The 25895-nt window shown below is 51.0% G+C and overlaps 1 protein-coding gene across 8 annotated transcripts in view; it reads right to left on the reverse strand.

The window, feature by feature from the left end:
* Window positions 1-2520: 2520 nt before the first annotated feature.
* The window catches only part of IKBKB (inhibitor of nuclear factor kappa B kinase subunit beta), a 47086-nt gene continuing 23711 nt past the window's right edge, over window positions 2521-25895 (reverse strand). For 6 of the 8 annotated variants that reach the window (XM_029226305.1, XM_029226307.1, XM_029226310.1 and 3 more), the window contains 15 exons: window positions 22819-22907; window positions 21702-21791; window positions 19492-19616; window positions 16147-16254; window positions 14875-15004; window positions 14382-14576; window positions 13640-13754; window positions 12893-13016; window positions 12228-12379; window positions 12011-12072; window positions 10901-11010; window positions 9655-9704; window positions 9470-9569; window positions 9130-9277; window positions 4981-7317 (listed from right to left, as the gene is read on the reverse strand). In XM_029226305.1, the coding sequence (XP_029082138.1) occupies window positions 6928-7317; window positions 9130-9277; window positions 9470-9569; window positions 9655-9704; window positions 10901-11010; window positions 12011-12072; window positions 12228-12379; window positions 12893-13016; window positions 13640-13754; window positions 14382-14576; window positions 14875-15004; window positions 16147-16254; window positions 19492-19616; window positions 21702-21791; window positions 22819-22907 (1988 nt within the window). In that variant the 3' untranslated portion in view covers window positions 4981-6927. Of the gene's footprint in view, window positions 4958-4980; window positions 7318-9129; window positions 9278-9469; window positions 9570-9654; window positions 9705-10900; window positions 11011-12010; window positions 12073-12227; window positions 12380-12892; window positions 13017-13639; window positions 13755-14381; window positions 14577-14874; window positions 15005-16146; window positions 16255-19491; window positions 19617-21701; window positions 21792-22818; window positions 22908-25895 lie in introns of those variants that run through there. The other 2 variants (XM_029226309.1, XM_029226308.1) reach the window with 2 other exon arrangements.

Below are 25895 nucleotides of genomic sequence, written 5' to 3' on the forward strand. Positions count from 1 at the left end.
TGGAGGGAGCACAGTCCTGCCAGCATCCTGATTTCAGAGTTCTGGCCTCCAGAACTGTGAGAGAACACGTATCTGTTGTTTTAAGCCACCCAGTTTGTGGCAACTTGTTATAGTTTGGTACTGTAAAGTGAGGTGCTACTGTTAAAAAACTCAAACTGTGGAAATGGCTTTCAAATTATATAATGGTTAGATGCTAGAAGAATTCTGAGATGCATGAGAGGAAAAGCCTAGGTTGCCTTAAACAGACGATTGGTATAAATGAGTGTTAAAGAAATTGATGATGAGGGCTCAGAAAGTGAGAAGCATGGTAGAAAAAGTTTCTAATGTCTCAGAGGATACATACATCGTCATGAACAGAATGTCGGTAGATGTGAATGTTACTTGGCTCTGCCATTGTGTTCTACCATTATGTGGACAGCGGAACTTGTAAGCAATGAACTTGAGTATTTTATTGCAGAGATTTCCAAGCAAAGTGTTGAAGATGCGGTGTGATTTCTCCTTGCTGCTTACAGTAAAATGCAAGACAAAAGAAATAAATTGAAGAAAGAACTGTTAAGAAGAAAAGCAGCAGCATTTGATGATTTAGGAGATTCTCCATCTATCCATATTGCAAAGGATGCTAAAATTAAAAAACTCACTGTTGGAGAGAAGTCCAAGGGTGCAGCTGGACATCCTTTTGCTGAAGAGATTATTTGTGTGACTCACAGACCCACTCACTCATCTCAGCAGAAGCCAGGAATAGAAGTGGAGTTATCCAAGAAAGACCTGTGGATCTTTTGTTAACTGTGTGGACTCCCATGACATACACAGGAGACCCACAAGATTATTAAGAATGTTGTATCAGCAGAAACAAGCTTGGTCTGAAAAGAACAGAGAGAGGATGGCATAAGTCTATTGGACTTCTAAAACTCAAGAGCCAGGAAATGGTTAACAGAGTTACCTGGTTGTAAACATGTGGTAGCTGTCAAGACAAAGGAGGGATGACTCTGAGGGCAGAGCCATGGGTGCAAAGGAAGAGACTGGAAGAGCAGTTACAGAGGCAGTGGGTGCAGAGGCAGAGGCCTATGAAGCTGCCTTGGGTTCAGTGGACAGAGCCTCAAGTGACAGAAAATCATTCTCAGGACTTGGAACCTAATGGAATTTACCCTGGTAGATTTCAAACTTGCTTCAGGCTAGTGACTCCTTTATTCCTTCCAATTTCTCCCCTTTGGAATGGGAATGTCTATCTCGCCATTGTATTTTGGAAGCAGACAAATGGTTTTCTAGCTTCACAGGCCCACAGATGGAGGGATTTTGTCACAGGATGGATCATGCCCAGGGCCTGCCACACCTGATGTAGATGAGATTCAAGGCTTCTGAGCTGACGATATTTAGATTTTGGTCTTAGTGTTGATTCTGTAGTGGGTTTTGAGACTTTTCGGGATGGGGTGAATATATTTTGCATGTGACGAATGTGAATTCTGGGGGGCTAGATGGTGGACTGTAGTGGGTTCAATGGTGGCTCCCCAGGAAGAAATGTCCACATCCTAATCCCCAGAATCTATAAATATCGCCTTATATTGTAAAACATGAGATCAAATTAAGGGTCTTGATCAAATTATGTGCCTCTTAGGCACTTATCTTGGATTATCCAGATCAGCCCTAAATTCAATCACGAGGGTTTTTTATGAAAGGTACACAGGGGAGATTTGACATAGAAAAAGAGGTAGCAACGCGACCACAGGGGCAGAGATGCAGCCACCAAGTCAAGGATCTCCTGGACCCACCAGAAGCTGGAAGAAGCAAAAAACAGAATCTCCCCTAGGGACTTTGGAGGACTTGATCTCAAGACTTCGGCCTCCAGACCTGTGAGAATAAATGTCTGTTTTAAGCCATATAGTTTGTGGTGATTTGTTACAGCAGACCTAGGAATCTAACAGAGTTGGAGAGCAGCTTCTTTGTTTGTGCCATTGGTCGGCATCTCCAGCCTCCGTCAGGGACACAGGAGGCAAGAGAAAAACCCAGGGAACTCACCACCACATGACCGCTCAGGGCCAAGGTCCCTAGCTGGTCTGCCTCCTACTCACTGCCTTTTGGGGTCTTCTTATCTTTGTTTATAAATAACATCCAAGGATCTCAGCTGTACTAGCAGGAGGAATAGGAAAAAAGTACGTCTGCTCCACGTTTTGGAAGTGGAAGTCCTACCTCCAGAATTTTCACTTTTTCAACCAACTAGCATATTCCAGTTACATCACTCGTTTTAAACATTAGCTTTGGTAATGTCCTTCCTTGCTCAAAATTCTTCAGTGGCTCCCAACTGCCTATAAAATCAGCCCCTGACTCTCAACTCCACATTCATTCCCTCCCTAATCTGACCCCATCCCAGCCTACCTTTCTGGTATAATGTCCCACTGTGTTCCTCACCAGTGTTTCCAAAATCACGCTTTATCAAACTCAGTTCTTTGGGACGTTAATCAATGTTACATGCACACGGGAGAAAAAAAAAGGCTCTACTGTCAAATGAGTTGGGTAAACAGTGGATTTAGGTAGATTTAAGCCAGTTTATTATTACAGATCTTTCAGATTCTTTAATAAACCAGTGCACAAGGTGAATCTCCAAGAGGCAGTTAAAGCATGAAGCGTTTCCCCAACTTCCCTGACACGGAACCCACTGTACCGCCTCCATGGAAGGCACTCTGTGAAACTCTTCTCGTCCCACTTTCTTCTCCAACCAGACTTGCCTGTTTGTTATCATCTGAACTCACTTTGCTTTCCTGCTGTTATAGGAAGGAGCAGCTTTTGTGAAACGTCCAAGAGGCCTTGCTGGTGCTCTGGCACTGTTTGATCAGGCACCACTCAATTTCATAAAACTTTCCATTAAAGCTGGACTTTGAGTTCAGAAGTCCCAACCAGAGGTATTATAAAAATAGACTGTGGGACTTGAATCATGTTACAAAATAGTGAATCTGTTTTTTAAATATAAATCCACTTAATAATACCGCTGGATGACACGAGGGATGGGAACTGCCCCGTCAACCCTGCCGCACCCAGGGGCAGGGGGTATGGGCACAGGGGTCAGCAAGCTGGTGGTTGACAGACATCTTCCTCTTCTTTCCTTCTTCTCCATGGCAGCTTGCTCCCGGGGACTCTTTGGGGTCCACAGGAAGGGAGACGCTCTCCCCTCCTGGCACCAGCGACTCACTCTGGCTGGAGAGACTTTGGACGGGGAAAGCAGCACTCACCCAACCTGGCCCAAGGTCATAGGCAGAAGGAAAACGTTAGCAGCCGTGAAGTCAGAAGAGGAGGGAGGACCGGGCTGGGCCGAATCCATGGTTTCAAGAGAAGCCGGATCCAGATGAAACCTTAGCTGTGAAGACAGGTGGATGAGGCCTCTGGAGATCAGGAGGGGTCAGGAGAGGACAGCTAGCACCAAGTGCCATTCATACTTCGTCCTAAAAGTCAGTTTGACGTGTGGCCAGTGGTCTGTGGAGCCACTGTACTCGGAGCACTTCTCTCTGCGCAGAGGCAGTGGCTGCCGTGGCTCCACCTCCCCAGACGCCGTGCTCGGCATCCTCGTCTGCTGGGCCTCCGTGGCGGAGGACGTCCAGCGTGCAGATAAGCTGCTGGCACTGCCACGGGGGGCTGCACCCTCAGTCCACGGTGATGGTCATGGCTGCTGGGGAAGCGAGATCTCCATCTGGGTGCCGAGGACACCAGACGCGACGCGGCGGGGCCCCGGGGGCCTCGGGCCAGGCAGCCCGGCAGGGTCAGGGCCGCCCACCGTCAGGAGGCCCGCTCCAGGCTGTGCTTCTCCTCCTCCCCCGACTGCAACCAGCTCCAGTCTAGAGACTAAAAGTCAACGGGCATGTTAAAGACACCGTGGCCACCTAGACATCTGCCTTCTTCGGCAGGCAACCAGCACAGTTTAGAGGGAAATTGAATTCCTCTCGTTAAGACAGTCTTGTTTCTGCAGGGTACCCCTGAGGTAGAGCTACGTCTGCAAAACCATGCCGGAGCTTTTCTTCAGATGGGCTTGGAGCCCTGAGATTCCGGGAAGGTGATTTAAGTATTATTACTGCAGCTCACAGCACTGACTCACGCTCACTGCGGGCAGCTGGTACCCTGGGCTAATCTCAGCTCTCGACCTCCAACCTCACCAGGTGAAATGGCCTGGTCACACTTCCTTTTCGCCTGGCAGAAGTGCAAACGGGCAGTGAAAGGATCCAAGTATACACGGCTCGGAGGAGGAAGAACAGCAAGAAGAGACACAGACAGCAGCAAACCAGAGAAGGACACTTGAATAAATAAGAAGTGGTTACAGTGAGCAGTATCCCCTCCGATTCTTCCCCCAAATCAGAAGCTGCGGAGACGCCAGCATGTGACTGTCTCGGCAGGAAAAGGCCAGAGAGCCACGCGGATGATTTAGCACCCTCTCCGCAATTTCAGCTTTGTCTCAACGTACCTGCATCTGGACTCGTTTTCCTTCAGGTCAGCTTCCCTATAACTAGGACTGCTAAGCCCCGAGTCCCTGAGAGGCGGGGTGGTGACGGGCTCTTGCTTTGTTCCCGGAGCCCAGCACTGCACCCCACACACAGATGCCCGGCAATTGTACAGAAGGTGCAGCAGGGGAGAGGCCTTCTCACAGTGATGCTACCTTCTTCGTAAGCAGCGAGTGTAGCAAGGATGAAATGAGATAATGCGCACAAAGCACCTGCACACGTTCAACAGGCATCAGCATTGTTATCACGGTGAATAAGAAGTATGTACTAGAAAATCATAAGTGTACACTGCGATCGAGGAAGCACGGCATCGCCTTTCCATCTGCTTTTTCTTGTTTGCTGTAGAAAGAAAGGGCGTGGGGCGGCGGGGCTTCCCACGGGCCATTACCCTTAAGCTCTGGTCCTGGTCCTTCATGGTGTCCTGTAGGGCGTTTTCCAGCTGGGTGCACAGAGTGTGTGCTTCAGCCACGAGGTCTTCGCTAAAAAAAACGATTGAATTATTAGAACGTGGTCAATGTTAACTTTTCAAAGGTGTTTACAAATACGCTAAAGAGCTTCTGGAAAGATTTTAAAAATTAAATAATTATTCTGAGGCTGAGTGTCTTAAAACACCATGTTATTGCCTAAGTGACTTCATCTGTCTAGTTAAGTGCTGTTACAGAAGCTCGAATCCAGCTACGAGCATCACTGTTCACCATGTGAAAAAGCAGCGACCCGGCTTAATAACAAAGCTCTTTCTGACTTAACTAGATTCTCTCCAAACTGCCATAATCTGAAGATCTCTCCCAAACCACCTGTTTTCCACTTTTTGAAATGGACAAAAATATACACACCATGCAATTTCCCCAGATGTCCCCAGCTCGCTGAGATCTGGGCGAAGCAAGTTCTGGGAACTGATTTGTTTACTGTGCTCTCTCCTTCTCTGAGAAATGCACGTGTACCCCTGAGAACCCGCCACGGTAAGAAAGAGGAGAGCAGAGCGAGCCATCTGTCCTTTCTAACCTTGGCTCAAGGGCGTGGAGACACAGACAGCAGCCTGTGCCCCCGGGATGACTTCTCCAGAGCTTTGAGAATATCATGGAAAAAGAGTGACAAATCCAGGAGGAAGGGCCCTCGATCCCCTCCTCTCACCGTGAAGGGGGCACTGATGGAAGGAACAGAGCACAGCGCTGCCCAGACTCATCCATGGACTACTAACCAGGCTCCAGGCTCCAGGCCGGCCCCAGAGGCCCCGTGAGAGGCGCAGGACCTGGTTACCATCCTCAAGGAGCTAACAGTAAGTTGGGGAGAGAATTAAGAATCCAAAACAGGGACTTCCCTGACAGTCCAGTGGTTAGGACTCTGCGCTTTCACTGCTGAGGACCCGGGTTCAATCCCTGGTCAGGGAACTAAGACCCCAACAGCCAAACGGCAAAAAAAAAATAAAAAATTTTAAAAAATTAAAAATAAAAAATCCCAAACAGTAGAGGCTACAAACCCCCTAAGTACAGGAACAGGATTTTTAAAAACAGCTGTATTGAGATAAATTTACAAACCGTAAAGTTCACCCATTTAAGGTGCACAATTCCATAGTTCGAGTACATTTACGGAGTTGTGCAACCATCCTGGTAATCCAGTTTGGAATGTTTTCATCACCCAAAAAGAAACCTTGTACCTGTCGTCAGTCACTCCCCATTCCTGCCCCGCCCCCTGCCCTCGGCAATCATTAATGTATTTTCCATTCTATAGATCTGCCTACAGGAACCGATTCTAACTGTCTGCAGTGCCTGGGGCCCAGCAAAGGGAAGGTGCTGAATAAATGTGAGACTGAACCAGAAACAAAAAAAACCCCACAGGTGGTCCAGGAGGAGAAGGATCCCTGTGCTCGTGTGCCAGGGCCGTGGAGGAGGTGGGAGCAGAGGTAGGATGGCTCCGGGGAAAGGCGTCAGCGGAGCCGAGGTTCTGGAACTTCAGGTTGCAGGAGGGTCAGCCAGGGCTGGTTAAACAGGACTGCTCCACCCCACCCCGAGTTCCTGATCCCAAATCTGCATTTCTGGCAAGTACCCAGAACCCGCCAATGCTGCTGGTCTGGACCAGACTTTAAGACCCCTGACGGCAGAGCCAGGAATCTGCCCCGGAGCAGTGGGTCAGAATGCGGAGGTGGCTTGAAGGCCTGAGAAGGCTCAGGCTTGGACCCCGAGGCAGCAGGAAGCCATGGCTGGTCCCTAAATAACTTGAGGAATAACGATCAAAATGGTCTCCTGTGAAGGCTGATTTGACCAGAGGGGCCTGGAGGCAGCACTAGGGGGGGAAGCAGGGAGGGAAAAGTTCGCTGGAAGGGCTCTGGGGCTCTGTTCCCAGCTCTGCGGCAGGGGTGCAGGTGATGAGTGGGGCAGGGAGAGGCCACGGGAAGGACCAATGACACGCGACTCAGGCGTGGAGGCCAGGGCACGCCCACAGGGACCTGGTTCTACGAGCAGACTGCGACGGGTGGACTAGAGGACAGCAGGGACTGGCCGGCACTTCCAGGTTCCCATCCAGCAACGAGCAACGCGACCTCAGACGAGGAAACCTTAGTCAGCAAGCCAGGAGGAGCTCTGAGAGCAAAACACCCCATCTGTCCCCACAGCGCCCGGCAAAGGGAACAAACATGGAGGAACACGCACAGAACCGCCGATGGGTGACCGACACGCCCCTGACTCCTGCACTGGGCATGGCGAACGGGGACGCACCTCTTCTTGACGGCCTCGGGTAAGCTGTCAGGGGCTGGGCAAGGCTGCGACAGCAGCTGGCTGGGGTGACTCAGGCGGGACGTGTTCATGCTGTCTGGGCTTCCGCTGACGGGACCGCGGACCTTGCTCTAGATGACAAAACCAGGAAGAGAGTCAGCAGTTTTGGAGCAAACAGATGTTTCAAATTTTGCATTCACACCAGGGTATTTTCTTTTTTTCAAGTTTTTTTTTTTTCTATGTGGACCCTTTCTAAAGTCTATATTGAATTTGTTACAATATTGTTTCTGTTTTTTATGTTTTAGTTTTTTGGCTGAGAGGCACGTGGGATTTTTAGCTCCCTGACCAGGGATCGAACCTGCACTCCCTGCACTGGAAGGTGAAGTCTTTAACCACTGGACTGCCAGGGAAGTCCCAGGCACCACACCAGGGTATTTTCTCATGAGACAACTGGCCACGAGACACAGGCTCTTCCTGGAGAAATAGGTCAACATCGTTATTTGATGGTTTGCATTTCAGTTTAGAAACTGTTTCTGTATCTATAGGTGTGCTTTTTGGTAAAAGTTTCTAGGGGCTTCCCTGGTGGCGCAGTGGTTAAGAATCCGTCTGCCAATGCAGGGGACACGGGTTTGATCCCTGGTCCGGGAAGATCCCACATGCCACAGGGCAACTAAGCCTGTGCGCCACAACTACTGAGCCTGCACTCTAGAGCCCGCAAGCCACAACTACTGAGCCCACGAGCCACAACTACTGAAGCCTGTGCGCCTAGAGCCTGTGCACCGCAACAAAGAGTAGCCCCTGCTTGCTGCAACTAGAGAAAGCCTGCGTGCAGCAACGAAGATCCAACACAGCCAAAAATAAATAAATCTATTAAAAAAACCAGATTCTAACTACAGAGAGATCTGAGGGCTCTATTTCATTAGTTGGGTCGCTTAACGAACTCCTACAAGGAAATTAGAAGGAAGGTGTGTTTACTCTTTCCAAGTAGAAGACAGACACACAAAGGTCCTAAGTGACTTTCTGTGACTCGCACCATCCGCGGTACAGAAGGAGACTAAGGTGTTCTGACGCCCCAGGCTGCAGTGGCCACTCCACCTTATGCAGCCGTGCTCCCCTGATCCGTGACCAAGTCGCTCTGCTGTCACCTCCTCAACTTCCCTGCAGCCCACACGGCAGCACGGTCTGTCCCACCAGCTCGCTTCCAAGACACACCTTTTACCCGGCTCTTCTCCCTTCTCTGTCCTGGGCTCTCTTTTGTGCTGAGGGTTCTCTCTGAGCAACACTCAGTGGGATCACAGCTACGCTGAGACGGCGGGCACAGAAAGTGTGGGCTGAGTGCTGCACGGCACAGGCACAGCTCAGGACCCACCAGGCCACACGGGCACGTGCTGCTGGGGCTGCATGCAGATCTCCAAGAACCTGGGAGTGTGACCTCGTCTGGAAAAAGGATCTTTGCAGGTGCAGCTAAGGAGCCTGTGATGAGATCACCCTGGACTATCTGGGTGGGACCTGAATCCAGCGACAAGTGTTTTTACAAGAGATACTCAGAAAAGAGACACAGAGAAGAGGGTCACGTGAAGACAGAGGCAGAGACTGGAGGGATGCTGCCACAAGCCAAGGAGCACCAGGAGCCACGGAAATCGAAGAAGAGGTGAGGAAGGAGGAGTGATTCTCCCCTCCAGCCTCCAGAGGGAGCCTGGCCCCGCGACACCTGGATGGCGGCCTTCTGGCCTCCAGGACCGTGAGAATAACTGTGATAATTTATCACAGCCGCCACCCGCACAATAACACAAGGACACAGGCGCCCACCCCGGCCCTCCGCACTCACACCAAGTCACGGAGCAGAGAAGTGGAAAGGGAGCGGCAGCAGCGGAGCGCTGGTGGTGGCCCTGTGGTGCGTGAGCTGGGGACGGCAGCACAGGGCCCCGCCGAGGGTCACTCACACAAGCAATCTTCAGGAGGTTCCAGAGCTCCTTCTGCCGCTTCTCCTGCAGCCGAACCACAGTCTTCTCGTCCTCGCTCATTAAGCTCACCACCTCCTCCACCTTGGGCAGCAGCTCCAGAGCCTTCTGCTTGCAGACCACAGTCTTACTGTGAAGAACAAACATGACAAGCTCCAGCGGCACGTGGGTCGGAGGAAGCAGGACGCAGCCCCGGCAGTTAAGGCTCCGCTCCGCCGCTGCAGGTGAAGGTCCCGCGGGGCTCAGGTGAGTGGGCGAGGCATCGCACACAGCCCGCTGCCCCTCCTCACTCCACCCCGCCGGAGGGAAGGCAGCCTGATACCTGAGCTGCGTATAGATCACTCGCACTTTCTTCTCAAAACCTTGGATTGCCTGCAGGAGCAGCCGCACCATTTCCTGACTGTCGCCATCAGTTCGCTGGTCTGCAAAGAGGGACGGGGTCGCACGGTCCGCGGGGGGCTGGCCTGGTGCCCAAGTAGCGAGGGACCCGGGAGGTGGCCCACTCACCTCGGGGCTTCTCCCTCAGCCTCCGGTAAAGCTCCCGCGCCTGCTCTTCTCTGAAACACACGAGACAGCAGCTTTGGTCAGCATCGAGCAGAGGTCAACAAGCTCACCTGAAGCGCCGGGGCCAACTCCTGCCGGCAGGACTACTGATTTCTAGAAGCCAGGCGGGCAGCACATCCCGACTGGAGCAAATGATCGTTCCTGGTGATGTTACAGGTGAAACCCATGACAAGGGAAGGCTCGCCTCATTATCAAAACTCAAACACCTCCAAGGTCTAGTGAGAATCTTCAGGACAGGAGTCTCCTCTGAATTCCCTGCCCGCCCGGCTCCTGCCATCAGGACTCTGGGTGCAGTCTGTTGCTGGACCTGAGCCCGGAGAACGCGGCCCCCGAAAACTCAAGCCCAGGAGCAGGCACAGACGCCCTCCCCGTGCCCCTAACACAGTGAGACGGGCTGACATTCTCAGGGGTGACTTTTGTTTGAAAACCAGAGGAGAATAAAGGGTTAAATGACTTGAGAAAATATGGACTACAAATAACTAAATTTCTGATGTTCGGCGCCTGGTCCTAAGAATCCTGGTAGAAGTGTCAGAGGACACGGCTGAGCCCCAAGGAGGTAGCTCCTGAGGGGCCCCGAGGCTCACCTGCCCCTCCTGTCCACTCCCAGGGCTGCAGGTGGGGCTGCTCTGCCTAGGCACCCTCCTGCACCGCGCTCCCCCTCTCCTGGAGCCAAGGCCAAGTTCCTGATCAAGACTCAAATGAAGTTTCCAGATCCCACCTTCTAAGACTTGCCAGGCTCCTCCCCTGTTCTACTTTCTGCTCCTCGGGCCACAGCGAGTGAGGGTGGGCTGGGCGGCCCTGGCATCTAATATGATACTTTGGTCAAGCAAAGGCTCCTGGGACGGCAGCCTCCGTAGTTCACAAGACACCACGGTTATCTGAACTGGTCCCCATAACTGTGAGGTCAGACATCGCTTCTCTATCCTGTGAGGCTCAGAGTGACGGAGGTGTGCCCGTGCTCATCTCTGCATGTGCCGAGATGACCCCCCAGGGGCCGAGCTCCAGGGGGAACGGGCCCACGGGGCTCCACCGGGACCGCACTCGAACCATCCCGACACACACACTCATACCCACACGCACAAAGAGAGACACACTCACACGCAGACACATTCCCATACAGGCTCACTCTCACACAACACACACACACATACATATACACACGCACGCGCGCGCGCGCACACACACTCACAGGTCGTCCAGCGTCCCGCCCTGCTTCCAGCCCAGGGGGCTGCGCTGCAGGTCCACGATGTCCGTCTGTAGCGCCATCATCCGCTCCACCAGCTGCTTCACCTCGTTCTCCTGAAGGAAGAGCAGTGCTGAGGCCAAGGACGCAGCGAGAAACTCCTGAGACACGGGGTTCTCAGGGGAGCCCTCCGGCCTCACCGCAGACCCTCAGCTGACCAGCCGGAAGGGACCCGGACTTGGAGCCCTGCAGTCGGATCTGGGGTCGGCCACCTGTCAGCTGTGTGGCCCTCGGGCAGGTTACCTGACCTTGCGCTGCAGTTTCCTCCACCGTAAACTAGGCTCTCAAAGGATTGCGTTAGGGTGAGAGGAGACAGAGCAGGTCGGGGCCTGGCCCGGTCCTGGCGTGGAGAAGTGGCCAGGGCACATTCTCTTCTCCAAATTCGTCGATTATCTCAGGGATTACACCCACGAGTGCCAAGACTGGGGGTGCGCTCGTGGCCCTGTGGTTGAACAAGGTACTGCCGATGGACACCCACCTTTAAGGAGGCATATCGGTACTGATTTATAGAAACAGATGTTAAGACACGGAGGTGAAACTCCCTGCCCAAGTTCACAGGGAAAATGGTGACAAAGTCCAGGAAAAAGCCTTGGAGACCACAGTCTTCCATTTGTATGAGGTCTGCCACGTCACACCCTGGCCTCATAATCAACACTTTTCAGTGGCATCTGATTTACACTGTCCTAAGACTTGCCCCTTAGACCCGTTCTTTCCTGGGGATTTCTTGTCCCAAGGAGGTTAGGACAAACTCCGACGAGACAGCGTGCTGCTCCTTCATCCAAGGCCCCTTCTCGTGGAAAGAGGACAATTCACGTCGTAATCCTGACTCCAATTTGTGCAGCTCCCGGACCTGCCACGGCAGGGCCCCCTGCACTGTCCCCCAACCCCTGCCTCTCCCCCTCTTTCCAGCAAGTCCTAGCTGAGCGCAGAGAGCTGGGAGAGGAAAATCTCATTTTCGACATACAAGCTCGACCGAGCACGCAGTGAGAAAGGGGAGGACAGCAGTGAAGAGGCTCGCGCCCTTGGCCGGCCTGGGGACCCCAGGGTGCCTCCTACCCGTCCACAGAGCTCCACGGCCTGCTCCATCTCCCTCCAGGCCAGCAGCAGCTTGTCTGACGCTGAAAAAAAATGGAAGGAAAATAAATTTAAAGCAAAACGAAAACATCCCCAAACCCAAACAGAAAACAAGCGATTCAATGGCAAGGGGACAAAAGACACCTCGGAAAGAAGAAAGGAACGGTCTCTCGAGACCCATCACAAACAGTACACTCACTGATCCCAAACTCTTTCTGCTCACTGTACTTCTCCAGGTCAATCTGGATGCTGGTTTTAAAGAAATCCAGCTTGGCTTTGAGCTGCTGAGACATAGAGGCCATGGAATTCTTCATCTTGGACAGGCAGCTGTTGTTCCGGAGCAGATTCATCCTGCAGGGACCCCGAGAAACAGAACCGTGGGGTGTCTCTGGCCTCCAAGTGCCAGTTCCCAGACAAGAGCAAACCCAGCTCAAACACGACGGCAGGCCCCTGCTGTAACTGGTATAACCGCAACAAGAGCAGCCACCTATAACCGTAACGACAATCTCCTGGCCCTCGGCAATGGGTGAGGTTCTGCTCCCAAACTGGAGTTAGGCCAAGTACCACACGAAGTGACCCAAATCAGCCACAACCCGGGGAAAGAGTCAGCCCGGCCTGGCAGGACGGTCAGGGGAGGGTGGCCGACCCACGCCGCAGCAAGCCCTTCCGCGGCCCCAGCGCCGCCCGCTGACCACACTGGCCTGGTCGGGTCTGACGGAGCCTCCCTCCGTCCCACCCTTCCAGACCAGCGTTCCCCTGCTCGCTCTCCCAACGGCCACCCCTGGGCCCTCGCCTCTGCCACCGTCCTGCGGCCGGGCCACCAGGCAGCTCTGAGCAAGTGAAGGAGAACCACCGGGCACGTACATGGCGGCGCGCTGGCCCTGCTGCAGGCGGCCGCAGTCCTCCTTCAGGGCCTGGATGCTGTGCCAGACCTGACCCCACACCTTCCTCAGCTGGAAGAACGGGAGGCTCCTCTTGGGCTCTTGCACTGGCCAGAGACACACACGACCGTCAGGGAGCGGCACCTGCGACGGACCGCCTCCTGCCCGCGGAGCTCACAGGCACATCTACACTGCGCCGTTATGTAATGCTCTGCTGCTACACAACCACGCTGGGTGCCGGGCCTGGTTGCCGTCGCAGACATTTTTGTGCCCTGGTAGAGCACAGGCACGTCAAAAGTTACAGATGTACAGAACACCCCGGAAGGCAGACCCAAGGAGTCAGGCAGCAGTGGTTTCCCTGGGGAGCTGGGGAGACGGAGGCGCTTACTGCCTACCGTACAGTCTTTTTGATTTTATGGTATCGTGTGCACGTATCGATTATTAAAATATGAAGACGACTTCAAACATCAAGACAATGGTCACGTGGCTGAATTTCAGTGGCCTGTCTGTCCTCTGTTTAAATGAGATTGACATTAATTGAAGATGGATGTCCTTTCCTCTCTTCACCTGGGCTACTCCTCACGGGTGCAAGTGAGGAAGGCTGCCTGACTGAGGGCCGGAGGGACTCATCTTCTCAGGGGCGACCCCTCCCTCAGTCCAGGGCTCTCCCTCCAGCCTCGTCCCAAGCACTGTAAGTAATTATCTTTTAAAGAGATCACGCTGTTCTTACGGATACAGCTGACGCTTTCAGGCTGGGGCCGTGGGGAGATCTGGGTCTCATAGGCGACCCTATTGTTGTCAAAGAGGAAAACGAGATCCATGTCCAGGGTGCGGCCCTCGTTCAGCTGCAAAGGGACAAGAGCAAAATGAGGCCTCGTGGACCCAGCCCCTCCTTCTCTCAAGCAACAAGGGGGGAGTCTTCAGAGGGTCCCAACAGCACCGTCCTCAGAGAGCAGGTGCCGGGCGCCCGCTGAGCCTTTCCTAGGGGCCGCAGCCTCTACTTCCCTTGGCTGTTCCTTTTACACTTATTCCCAAATGCAAACCTCATCTACAACTTATTCTGTTCTGTTTTATTCTCTGCTTGTCTTTATCGTGCAACTTAGATGGTTTGCTTTACTGTCTAGTGACTGTCTCTCCTGCGTTAACTTTCCAGCTCTTTCTGTGCAGCTGTCAGCACGGTTCTGCACACGAGGTGTGTCAAAAATGGTTTTGGTTGACTTGGAAAAATGAAGCATCACTTTGGCAGCAAAGGCAAAAGAAAGGCACTCCCAGTGGTCTGGAAGGAACAGGCGAAGCGTGGGGTGACTCAGGTCTCCTATCAGGTTCACGGGATCTCGCATTCCAACCTCAAAACAGGCAGGCGCCTGCCCTGTGTGGTAACAGACTGCCTGGCACGACGGAGTGGGACGGGATGGGCAATCAGCTCTCCGGGGTCGGGTGGGGCTGGGGCGCCTGCAGGAGGCCGGTCTCACCTTGCCGTCGGAGGCGCACTGAGCGGCGGGCTTGTCGGGGGTCAAGGCCAGACCCGCTTCCTGCAGCAGCTCCTGGTCCTCCTCAGGGATGCCTGTGTCCTGCTGGATCCGGGCCTGCAAGCTAGGCAGACTCTCGTCCTCTGCCACGGGGTAGGTGTGAATGGTGCCCGTGACCATGTTCAAGACGTGAACCAGCTGCAACGCAACCCAGGACAAACCACCTGACACTCCCGCTTGCTGGCCCGGATCCTCTGCTACTCCCCACACCTCCCAGCCTCCCAGAGGCCCGGCCTGGGGAGGAAGGCCAGCGCTGGGCCACACACAGGAGTCTTCCCACTCCTGTCCGTCCACAGCTACGACCTCGCGACCCACAACGGTCAGCAGGGGGTCCCATCATCCTCTCATGTGGAGATGCCCTCGTGGGAGCCTGCGTTTGCCCACTGGTCGGGCAGCCGATGGCTCGCAGCCTTGGGCTAACTTGGCGTAGGCTCACCTTCAAGTTTAAGATGTCGTCCAGGGCCTTGAAGCAGCCATTGGGCCCGTAGACGGGGTCGGTGCCCCTCTGTCGGGGCTGCCACATCAGCATCACCTGCAGCCACTTCTCCAGCCGCTGGGCCAGGACGCTGAGGAGAGGGGGCCGCGTGCGTGTGTGTGCGCGCGCGTATGGGTCCAGAGCCAGCCTCAGGGCCCCGCGTGGGAACTGAAAGGCGCTCACACCTCACACGCACGTGACCATCACGCGGACGGGGCCAAAGTGATCCCTGAGGATGAACTAACCTGAGGAAAGACGAGCCTTTCCAACAAAACGACTCACTCAGGCGCTCACCCCTCCCGGATCCGCGCCAACACCCTCACATCAGGGCGTCTTGGCAGATGGCTGTGCGAGAACCTCAGGAAGCTTCCTATGTGCTTCCTAGGCCCGCCCCACCTCAGGAGAACCGCCCACACAATCCAGACCCCTCGCTGCCGATTCGCTTTGTCGGTCACCCCGGGGACCCTTCGGGGGGTCCACATGACAAAGTTCTCACTTCTCCTGGCCCGGCGGGGCCCTGCCGGCACCCTCAGAGGCCCTCGCCACGCCAAGAAAGCCCTGCAGAGGCCAGCACCGCTACGAGCTGCCTCTCCTGGGCCCACCCCCACCCCCCATCTTTCCCCATGCCTGTCCTGCACGTCTTTCCAGATTCTTCCAGAAAGTTCCAGCCCACCCAGTCATCCTGCACGGCTAGTCGACTTGGTGCCTCTCTCCCCATCCTCCAAACACTCATGCTCACTGTGCTCCGTGCTCCTCAGCTGTGTGTGGCCGCCTGGCAGCTTTCCTCTGTACTAGCCCCCAATTCTGATAGGATTACCTGACTGCTCATATTCTGGCTCTAAGACCAGACGGCAGTGCCGTTCAAACCGCAAAGGTTTGTTTGTTGACAGTAACACACGATTAGGCTGCAGGCAAAGAGAAATAACGCGTAATCCCCTGGTGGTCAAAGGCTTACGGCTGACCAGAAGGTAAACCCTCTGCAAAACCAAATGTCACGCGAGGTAGAAGCTTCTTGGAGTGATGAAAGGTACAGGTTGCTGTGTGAATTCGGGAAGGAGAAGACTTCTAGATGGGGTCGGGGGGAAGGCGTTCTAAGTTTAACACTGAGATAGACTATGCCAGGTGCCGGCCACAGCAGGATGTCCCGATGTCAGAGCTACCAGGACGTCGGCTCTGACATCCATTTCTAAAACAGGAAGGACACGACGCGGAGGGGAAGGCCTGGGGCCGTACCTGTTGAGGTTGCTCGGGTGGGGTAACGAGCTGGAGAACTTCACGGCTCCGTTCAGGTCCTCACTAACCACAATGTCCACCTCACTCTTCTGCCGGACTTTGGAGTGCCTGCGGACGCAGGGCCTGGTCTGTCACGCTGCTTGTGATGACCTTGCATCACCCAGCAGCCAACAGCCCCTCTACACCGGTAGCCTTCCACTTGACAACTGGACGGGATGCCCCCAGGTCACTAGTCAACCCCTTGGGATGCCAGCCAGTGCGTCTGCGTCCTGCTAGGATGCTTCTCTGACAGTTTAAGGCTGTCAGTACTGCCCAGTGAGTGTCACTGACCTTCAGGCTTGTACTGCTGATTCCTGGCCTCACCCTGGCTCATCCTTATCTTTCTTCTACTTTTCATCAAACACAAAACTCTCACGTTTTGGTAGAGGATGAAATTAGGACGTGCACACCAAGATCACTGCGTGAGGATCCTGTTCACGTGAAACCTGCACGCACCACACACTTCCCTCTTAATGCATGTGGCTAAGCGTTACTTCTGATGGTGAATGAACAGTTATACTTCCCAACTTAGAGACCCTTCTGATGTATCTGAAATAGTATTTGAAGGAAGCAAATTTTTAAACTGGTTTCAAATCTTCTCGGTGACAAGGGTGATGACGTAAGTCTGAATAATGCTTCACAGATAACCAAGCACTGACTGTGAACATGCCCTTCTCTGCCCGATGACCTCATGTGGTAGACGGTTTTCAGCCACCCATTCAGCGGTAAAGAAGTGAAGATCAGGTGACCTGCCCAAGGTCACACCACCGGGGCCTCAGATCCAAAGTCTGGTGCTCCTTCTACTCTGTCTAAATGTCTACATCCTTCCTTTTCAAAAACACGTAAGAAATTCAAATGCAAAATGCTTTAGCCCTGAAGCCTCACTGGCGAGGGGTGAACCGGACCATGTGGAACACACGTAGCCTGGAAGAGATGGGGTCCAGCTGGAACCTGCCTGCTCTACGTCAGGCTGTCATTACACACAATGGGATGGTCCTCTGACAGAAACTCGGTCTGTCAACGGGAAACCATACAGATAAAGAAAAGGACACAGTAAGTGAAATGCTCACTGCTTAGGCCGGTCCTAAAATGTACTTCACAGTAGCTCAGTGACAGGATAATAAAGCTCAAATTGCATTTGTCCTGAAATTAATATCTACCTGCCATCTGAGATGAGAGTGAAATTGCTAAAGCTGCCTGAGGCGTTACAAGGCAGACAAGACAGACACGTCTCACAGCTACTAGGTTTCAGAGATGTCCACCTGCAAGTGGTCACCCAGCCTCCTGGCTCCATACAGGAGGCTGGCTCTGCAGACAAAAAACTTACTATGAAGATGCCAGGCCATTAGAGATAGCTTCAAATAGCATTTCTTCTTCTAGTTCTAATGGACTTTAACTCATCTTGTTATAAATAATGGAAATGCTCGACATTTGAACTGAAAAAAATGCAGTAATTCCTTGGTTAGTTAAAAACACTATAGATGTACAGACATTTAAAGTTTTTGTCATGATGGTTACATGATAAGGTGTGACTCTAATGTAATGAGCTAATTCAACACTCCAGAACCCAGCTCAGGAGCGCTGCCTCTTCTAAAGTCAGTCCCCACAGGAGGGCACTCTCTGCCACGTCACCAGGCTCCTCAGGAGCTGGGACCATGCCTGGTTCATCTCTTCCAGTGTCTGGCATGTGAACGGTGACTGAACTGGACCGCGTCACACAAAACTACTCTTCTGGAATTGATTTCAAAGGCTACATCTTAGTCTTATAAATAAACAATCTCATGATGTAAGTACCTGTCCTTTGAAAAAGTCAATGTTTTCGCTACTTCCAGAAAGATACTGAGAAACGTGACAACAGCCAGTGTGGACCCACAAAGGGGCAGCTTCGTACGTTCCTGGTGGAAACGTTATTTATACAAACTTTCTGTGGAGCAATTTGTTAGTGCACATGGAAGACCTTTAAAATGCAGATAATCTTTGATCTGTTGATCCCATTGCTAGGAATTTATCCCAGGGAAATAACTGCGGACATACAAGGATTTCCCTACAATGATGTTATGCTTGGTGTTCTTATTTTAAGAAGTAAAAATTATAAACCACTGATTCTTCCAGTAATGGGGAACAGGTTAAACCAACTACAGTGGAACAGCAAACAGATGTGACAGAGAACATGGAAAAACAGAAAGCATTTTCTGTAGCAAGTTTGAAAGGCAGGTTCTGTGAGAGTATGTAGGGTAACCTACTTTGTTTTTTAAATAAACACAGGCACAATGAAGAATCTGGAGACAAAGAGATATGTTCACAGCAGTTGGAGGAAATTCTCAGTGTAAAAATCCTGGAAGAGCACGTACAGGGCAGTGTGCATATTACACTGTCACTGAGGTAAAATGGGGCGGCATACATAAATGAGTTAACAAACAGGTACATGCCCATTTGCTTGTACACGTACAAGACATCCTCAGAGGTGGACCCAAGATCAAAAGGACCAAATGCCTGTGGGGAGGAACCATGACTTTTCACTTTTATACTGTGAAGTTTGAACCACATGAACTTACCACTGCTCCAAAAAATAAAAACTGGAGATAAAAAAATAATGTTGAACAACAGTAGCATCATTCCAATTAGTGTGTGGTCTCTCAAGGAATCATTTTGAATGAATCCTAACTGATTTAGGGGGATGTTAGTTTTTAAATGATGCATTTCAGTAATGGTTAACTTTTATGTATGCAATGAACCACACGTTAGTATTATAATCAGAAAAGAAGTTTCAAAATATAGAGTAATTTTTAAAAACTTAATTGTATCCTTTGACTTTTTTTATTAGAAAATCTCTTTTTGGAAATGTATTCAGTTCACATTTTAAGCCACTTTTTGACGCTTTTAGAAACAGTAAAATTTGTCAGCAATAAATTTTCATGTAAATACAGCTCACAGTTTGTCGTGTGAACACGCTGTTTGTTTGTTTACCAATGCACAGCGTTTTCAGTGTAAGTGCACTACACACACTCCGTAAACACAGTGACCTCCTGCCCTGCACAGCGCAGTCATTTACACAGTACTGGATTTAAAGCTGTTAAGGTTCAGAATCCAGGTTGACACTTAACAACCTTCCATCTTTCCAGGCTTTTGGAGCTCAGACTGCCCACGTGCCAGGTCTTAACGGGACTTCTTCTGGGTGAGAGGTCACAGGTGTCTCAGGCCCAGCCTGGGGCGCCCAGTGAGACAGCACAGGTGAGGTGACATCTGACAAAGACAGGGGCACACTCCCCGCTTTGGGCGGCCGGCCCGCCCCAAGCCCTCACTCACCACTGCACGGGCTGCCAGTTGGGCAGGAAGGGCCGGAAGCCCGTGATACACTCGAAGGCCAAGGTGCCGAAGCTCCAGTAGTCCACAGTCACCGTGTACTTCTGCTGCTCTAGCAGCTCAGGGGCCTGTGGTGACAATGTGGGGACATACCTGAGCTGCTCCCCATCTGAGGGTTTACCACAGAGGGGGGCACCCAGCCTCTTATCGTGCCCCATGCTCCCTGGGCCCTGCTCCAGGTGAGGAGGTGACCACGTGTTCAGCAGGTGGTTCCTAACATCTCTCTGGACCTCATTTCAGTCCCGGTGCTGAAACAAGGGCCTGGGGGTATTTTAGGTGAACCGGAGTGCAGCGTGTATCCTTTTCCCAGCACTGTGCAGGGAGGGGAAGACAGGGCACGGACAACAAAGGAAAGTGATCCCGGCCATGCATGCCAGCTGGTCCCCTAAAGTGGGGAGGTCCACAGCATGCGGTCGGACAGCGGGATGGATTGTTGCAGTCAGGTAGGAAAGGCCAGATGCATGGCCGCTGCCCAAGCAGAGAGGCTGGGACAACCAAGGAAAGCTTCCCAGCACAGGTGGGACGGGACCGGATCAGAGTGCCTCAGGGCAGACAGCCCAGAAAGGACCATGACAAGCGAAGGTGTGGAGGCAGGACTGAGCACAGGCTGGCTGGAGGCATGACACTCATGAAGGACCACGGAGTCCAAACCAAGAGGAAAAACGTGGGGACGCACAGGTCAGCCTCTGTGTCTGGTTATGGACAGAAGTTTTAGGTCCGCAAGTGAACAATTTGGCCGAGCATCCTTGTCAGAGCCTGGGGTCCTCACTAACTGCTGCTGAGCTGACGAGGGGTCCAGAGGACACCGGGCAGGACCCACAGGGTCACGTTATGTGGACACACGTGCTGAGTCACAGCCCCAAGTCCCCGCTCTGAATCCTCTACTCCCCAGGGCAGGTGATAAACCGGCAGTCCACTGCCTGGTTGGGGGGTTAGTGGGAAGTATGGATACGCTCAAAAGGACCTCAATAATTGCTTTCTCTCTTTCTGTATAAGAACCACGTAGGATAATTAAGCTCGTCGAGCCCAGTGGCTTTCAACCTTTTTTTGTTTTTCTTTTTTAAATTGTAGACTCCTTTAATCAACATGTACTGGTTACCATCTGCAAACAATCTATTACCAAGTTCTGCTGGGTCTCTTCCAGGCATTTCTTGAACCATCCTCTACATCCTCAAGGCCCTCCACCAGCTCGGACCAGCTCAGTACAACAGCCTCCTTACCACTCACCCACTACCTGCAATTCACCCTCCACGCTGTACCAAGCATGGTCTCTTCAAAAGGTAAACCCAATCCCTCTCACACTTAAAAACCTTCCACGTCTCTCCAGAGGTTTCAGGATAAAGTTTAAAATCTCTAACCCAGCCAACAAGGCTTTGAATAATCTGTCCTCTACCTCTCTCTCCAGCCTCAACTCGAGATACCCTCTTCCTTCTTCTCTGGCTCCTGCCACACCTTCTGGTCTCCCATGTCCTATCCCTTTACCTGGAACTTCCTCTCTCTCCCCCTCCCCCAGTCCCCCTTTCCCCCACTCATCCTTCAGGTCCCAGACCAGGCTAGGTCTTCCTAAAATATATTCTCATAACACCCTGAACTTTCCCTTTGCAGTATTTATCACAATTGTAATTTCTTCATTATTTGTGTATCAGGGTGATGTCTGCTTTCCTCCTAAACTCTAAAACTACACTTGACCGATATTTCTTGGATGAATGAGTGACTCAAATAGAACCGCAGTATTAAGACCAAATAACAAAAAGAAAGGGTGGGAGCTCAAAGCTCAGCCCTCTCTCCTCCATGGCCCCTGAGATGCTGCGTGGAAACTGAGGCCCCTACAGACCAGCAAGAACCTGGTTTAAACTCTTTGTCCTCAGACAAAATACTGCAGCATGAGAGGTTATGGGACTCGTGCGAGGGCCCGGGAGCAGAGCCCTTTTGATATGAGAAGACGACCACATCCCTCCATAAGGCCTCTGCTAGCAAAACGTGCTGACTTGAATGGATTATGAGTCTGACCTCATACAACAGTTCCTAGGCACCCAGGAAACATCCAAGAGCCGGCAAACTTAGATGGCAGAAGGCAAGGATGGAGGAAGAGCCCCACAGACACAGCCATCGGACAGAAAATGACACACAAACATGGAAACCCCGTCTCTTACCAGGTACTGCAGGGTCCCCACAAAGGAAGTGCACAGACTTCCCTGGTCCAGCTCCTTGGCATATCCTAGGTCAATAATTTTGTGTATTAACTGAAAAAAAAAGGGAGGAGAAACCTGACGGTTATGAGAGTATACTGTCCTTCAAGAATTCTGGATGTCTCTGTTAGAGCAGAGGATATTTCTGAATTTCCAATCCTAAGACCCTACGTTCCAAAGGACCACCAAATACACAGGAGAATGCCCTAGACACGGTAGCTTTAGGCAAAAGAAAACAATGTAAAAACGCCAGGCACATGTTCTCCCTTGCTCTGCGACCAACTGCCAGAGGAAGGTCAAAATTAGCAGACCACGCAGCAGCCCTCAGGACTGCTAAACCTAGACGCAAAGGACCAGGCCAGCTCCTTCCCAGTAAATACCTTTAGTTCTCAAATCTTAGAACTGACAGGAATGAGCGTGAACTGGGCCAAAGGTGAGAGCTAGGACAGGCGTGGGTCACACCTAGGATGCTGGAGGAAGCTGCGTGGAAGAGATCAGACAGTCTGTGAGCTGAGTGACTGCATCCCACTCAGCTGGGCCCCTGCCCGTCACCCAGCTGAACAAACAAGGCCAGGAAGAGCACAGGGCCAAGCCCTGCGGGGAGGTTACCCCACACCCGAGCAGGGGGCCCCGGAAAAGGTCCCTGAGAGCTCTGGGGAAACTGCAGGCTGGACCAGGCCCCATGGGCAGGTGCCAGCTCCAAATGCCTCCTCTCAGCCACGTCCAGAACCAACTCATAGATGGACTCCCTGTCAGCTTCAAAAGCTGAGGCTCTCAAATAGATGGAAAACAGAAAGTCCATTTCCAAGAAGTGCAAGTCCCAAAGGCTGGGGGTGTCAGCTAGAAGACAAACACTATTTTACTTATCAGATTCCTGCAACTTGGATGACTAACAATGTGGTCCATTCAAACCTGCCTCAATCTGCAAGCGAGAACTTTTCCGCGGAATTTCGTTTCAAATCAAAAAGCATTTCCAGAGAATCAAAGCAAATATGTGAGCAAAGAAACGCAAACACACAAAGCGGGTTCCTCCCCCGCCCAGCTGCCACCCGCCCTCCCCAGGCCCTGGAGGGTCACTCACTCTCTGTTCCCCTTGCTGCAGGACAATGTTTTCTGGCTTTAGATCCCGATGGATGATCCTGTTTTCGTGAAGGTATCTAAGTGCAGAGGCTGACAGGGTGGAAAGGGGAGTGAGTTTTCGTTAAGCCTGGACAATGCTTTTCACTTGGAATCGCCTACCCAGTGAAAGATGATTACCGCGTGCCCCCGACACACACCCTGACTTGGTGCAGGGGATCACAGTGGAGGGACGGGGACCGGCAGACAGCCCTCCGGTGAAGGGAAGGGGACCCGACTACGTGAGCAGAACTTGGACCAGCACCAGAATCTGCCTCGTTCATGCAAAGAACTCTGAGCCTTCCACCCACGAGGTCACCAACTCCAGTCTTGAGCAGCGGTTCTCAAACTGCACTGCCTGGACCTGCAGCATGCAGACTTGTTAGAAATGCAAAACCCTTGGGTCCCAATCCAGACGAAGTGAATCAGAAACCTGGGGGTTACCCCACAATCTGTGTTTTACCAAGCCCTCCAGGTGATGCTGATAAAGATTGAGAAGGGGAACTTCTCTGGTCTAGAGGCTCAAAAAAAATCTAAATTCTGCTGGGCAGGTAAGGGAGAAGGGCCCTCTGGGCAGAGAGCACTTGGTCATCTGCTGTAGAGTCCGCAGGGCAGAGATGGCTCCAAGGAGGAAGTGGGGGGCTCTGGAAGGAGAGAATGGGGGCACCTTCAACACATCTGACAGTCCAACGTGTGCCTGTTATGCGCCCCGTTCTCTGCTGGGTTCTGAGGGACATAAAATCAGGGAGGGCATGGTCCCCAACTTTAAAGGGCTCAGAATCTAGCTGGCAAGGAAGGAGCCTGCACAAGCTGGCTGTGAAGTCACTTGATACCACAGCTTCTGCCGTGAAGAGCAAACATGACTATGCGACTGACCCAGGATGGCCAAGGCTACGACTCCAAGCAGGACGTGATTTTTACCCCTAAGAGAGGTTTAATAACTTCAACAGAAGTCCTAACAACCTGTACTACAAAAGAAAAAATTGAAGAAGTATTGGAAAGAGATAAAATTACCTTTAATTGGAAATGATCTGACTCTATGCCAGGAAGACTCAATAGACTAAAAACTGGGAAAAATTTAGTAAGTTGTCTGGAGGCAAAACAAGTATATACAAATCAATAGTTTTTCTCCCTGTCATAGATCCAGTTGAAAGGAAAAAGAAAATAAAATCCCATTCACATTAGCAACAAAAATTCTAAAACACCACAGGATAAATTTAGCAAAAAAAGTAGTGTCATGTGAGGAAAACTATATGGCATAAAGAAAAGCAATACAAATAACATAAAGAGGTTTTAAAAATTCATGGCAACTATGGAAAAGAGTATGGAGGCTCCTTAAAAACCTAAAAATAGAGTTACCATATGATCCAGCAGTCCCACTCCTGGGCACTTACCCGGAAAAGACAAAAACTCTAATTCAAAAAGATTCATGCACTCCAGGGGACTTCCATGGTGGCACAGTGTTTAAGACTCCATGCTCCCAATGCAGGGGGCCCGGGTTCGATCCCTGGTCAGAGAACTAGATCCCACGTGCATGCTGCAACTAAGAGTTCACATGCCACGACTAAGGAGCCGGCGAGCCACAACTAGAGTCCACCTGCTGCAACTAAGACCCGGTGCAACCAAATAAATTAAAAAACAAACAAAAAGATACATGCACCCCAATGTTCACAGCAGCACTATATACAATAGCCAAGACACGGAAGTGACCTAAGTGTCCATTGACAGACGAATGGATAAAGAAGATGTGGTACATATATACAATGAATACTACTCAGACATAGAAAAGAATGAAATAACACCATTTGCAACCACATGGATGGAACCGCAGCTACATGGATGGAAACAGAGATTATCACAGTAAGTGAAATAAGTACAAAGGTAAAGAGAAAGATAAATATCATATGATATCACTTATATGTAGAATGTAAAAACTTATTTACAAAACAGAAATTGACTCACAGACACGGAAAAGAAATGGTTACCAAAGGGAAAGGCGGGGGGGGGGATAAATTAGGAGGCTGGGATTAATAGATACACACTACTATATATAAAACAGATAAACAACACGGACCTACTGTATAGCACTGGGAACTCTATTCAGTATCCTGTAATAAACTACAGTGAAAAAGAATCTAGAAAAGAATGTGTGTGTGTGTGTGTGTATACACACACACACACACACGCACGTATGTATAACTGAATCACTTTGCTGTACACTTGAAATACTGTAAATCAACTACACTTCAATTAAAAAAAAAAGAAAGAAAGCTTTATGGCGAAAGACACTATACACAAAGCAAAAGACCAAAAAAAGGGAAAAAAATATCTGCGGCACATATGCCAAAAAGCATATATTACCTATCAGACAAAAGCTACTACAAATCAATGCAAAAGCAACCCAGATGTTAGGGTAGCAAGAAAACTTCTGTTTTTCCTTTCTTGAACCTCTATTTTTCAAAATCATAATGTTATGTTACTTTTCTAATAAAAAAATACATAGCTTTTTACTTTAAAGGAACATAAAAAAACAAAGAGGTGGGTTAGATAGGTGGCTCCAAAGTTTTTGGATTCAGACCAGTAGAACTAAGAATAAAAACTGAGGATGGGGTCCAAGAGAAGATTACTATATTTCTATTCTGTGAGGTTAAGTTCATCTAAAAATAATAAATATTATCTACTATCACCGTAATTTAGTAATTAATAATGTAAAAAAGGAAAGACCATTTTAACACATACACACAAAGAAAGCAATCCAGTAGAAAAAAGGGCAAAGAACAAGTGAAGCGGTAACTTATAGGAGTAGAAATGAAACGCAAACCGTGAACAATTATGCAATTATGCACAAAGTCGCTCAAGCTTACTGGCCGTCCACAAAGTGCACATTAAAGCAACACTGAGGGACTTCCTTGGTGGTGCAGTGGTTAAGAATCTGCCTGCCAATGCAGGGGACACGGGTTTGATCCCTGGCCTGGGAAGATCCCAAATGCCGCGGAGCAACTAAGCCCGTGCGCCACAACTACTGGGCCTGCGCTCTAGAGC

The sequence above is a fragment of the Monodon monoceros genome, unplaced genomic scaffold, assembly GCF_005190385.1.
Source record: "Monodon monoceros isolate NGI ecotype Baffin Bay Population unplaced genomic scaffold, NGI_Narwhal_1 Super_Scaffold_17, whole genome shotgun sequence".
Taxonomy (NCBI): domain Eukaryota; kingdom Metazoa; phylum Chordata; class Mammalia; order Artiodactyla; family Monodontidae; genus Monodon; species Monodon monoceros.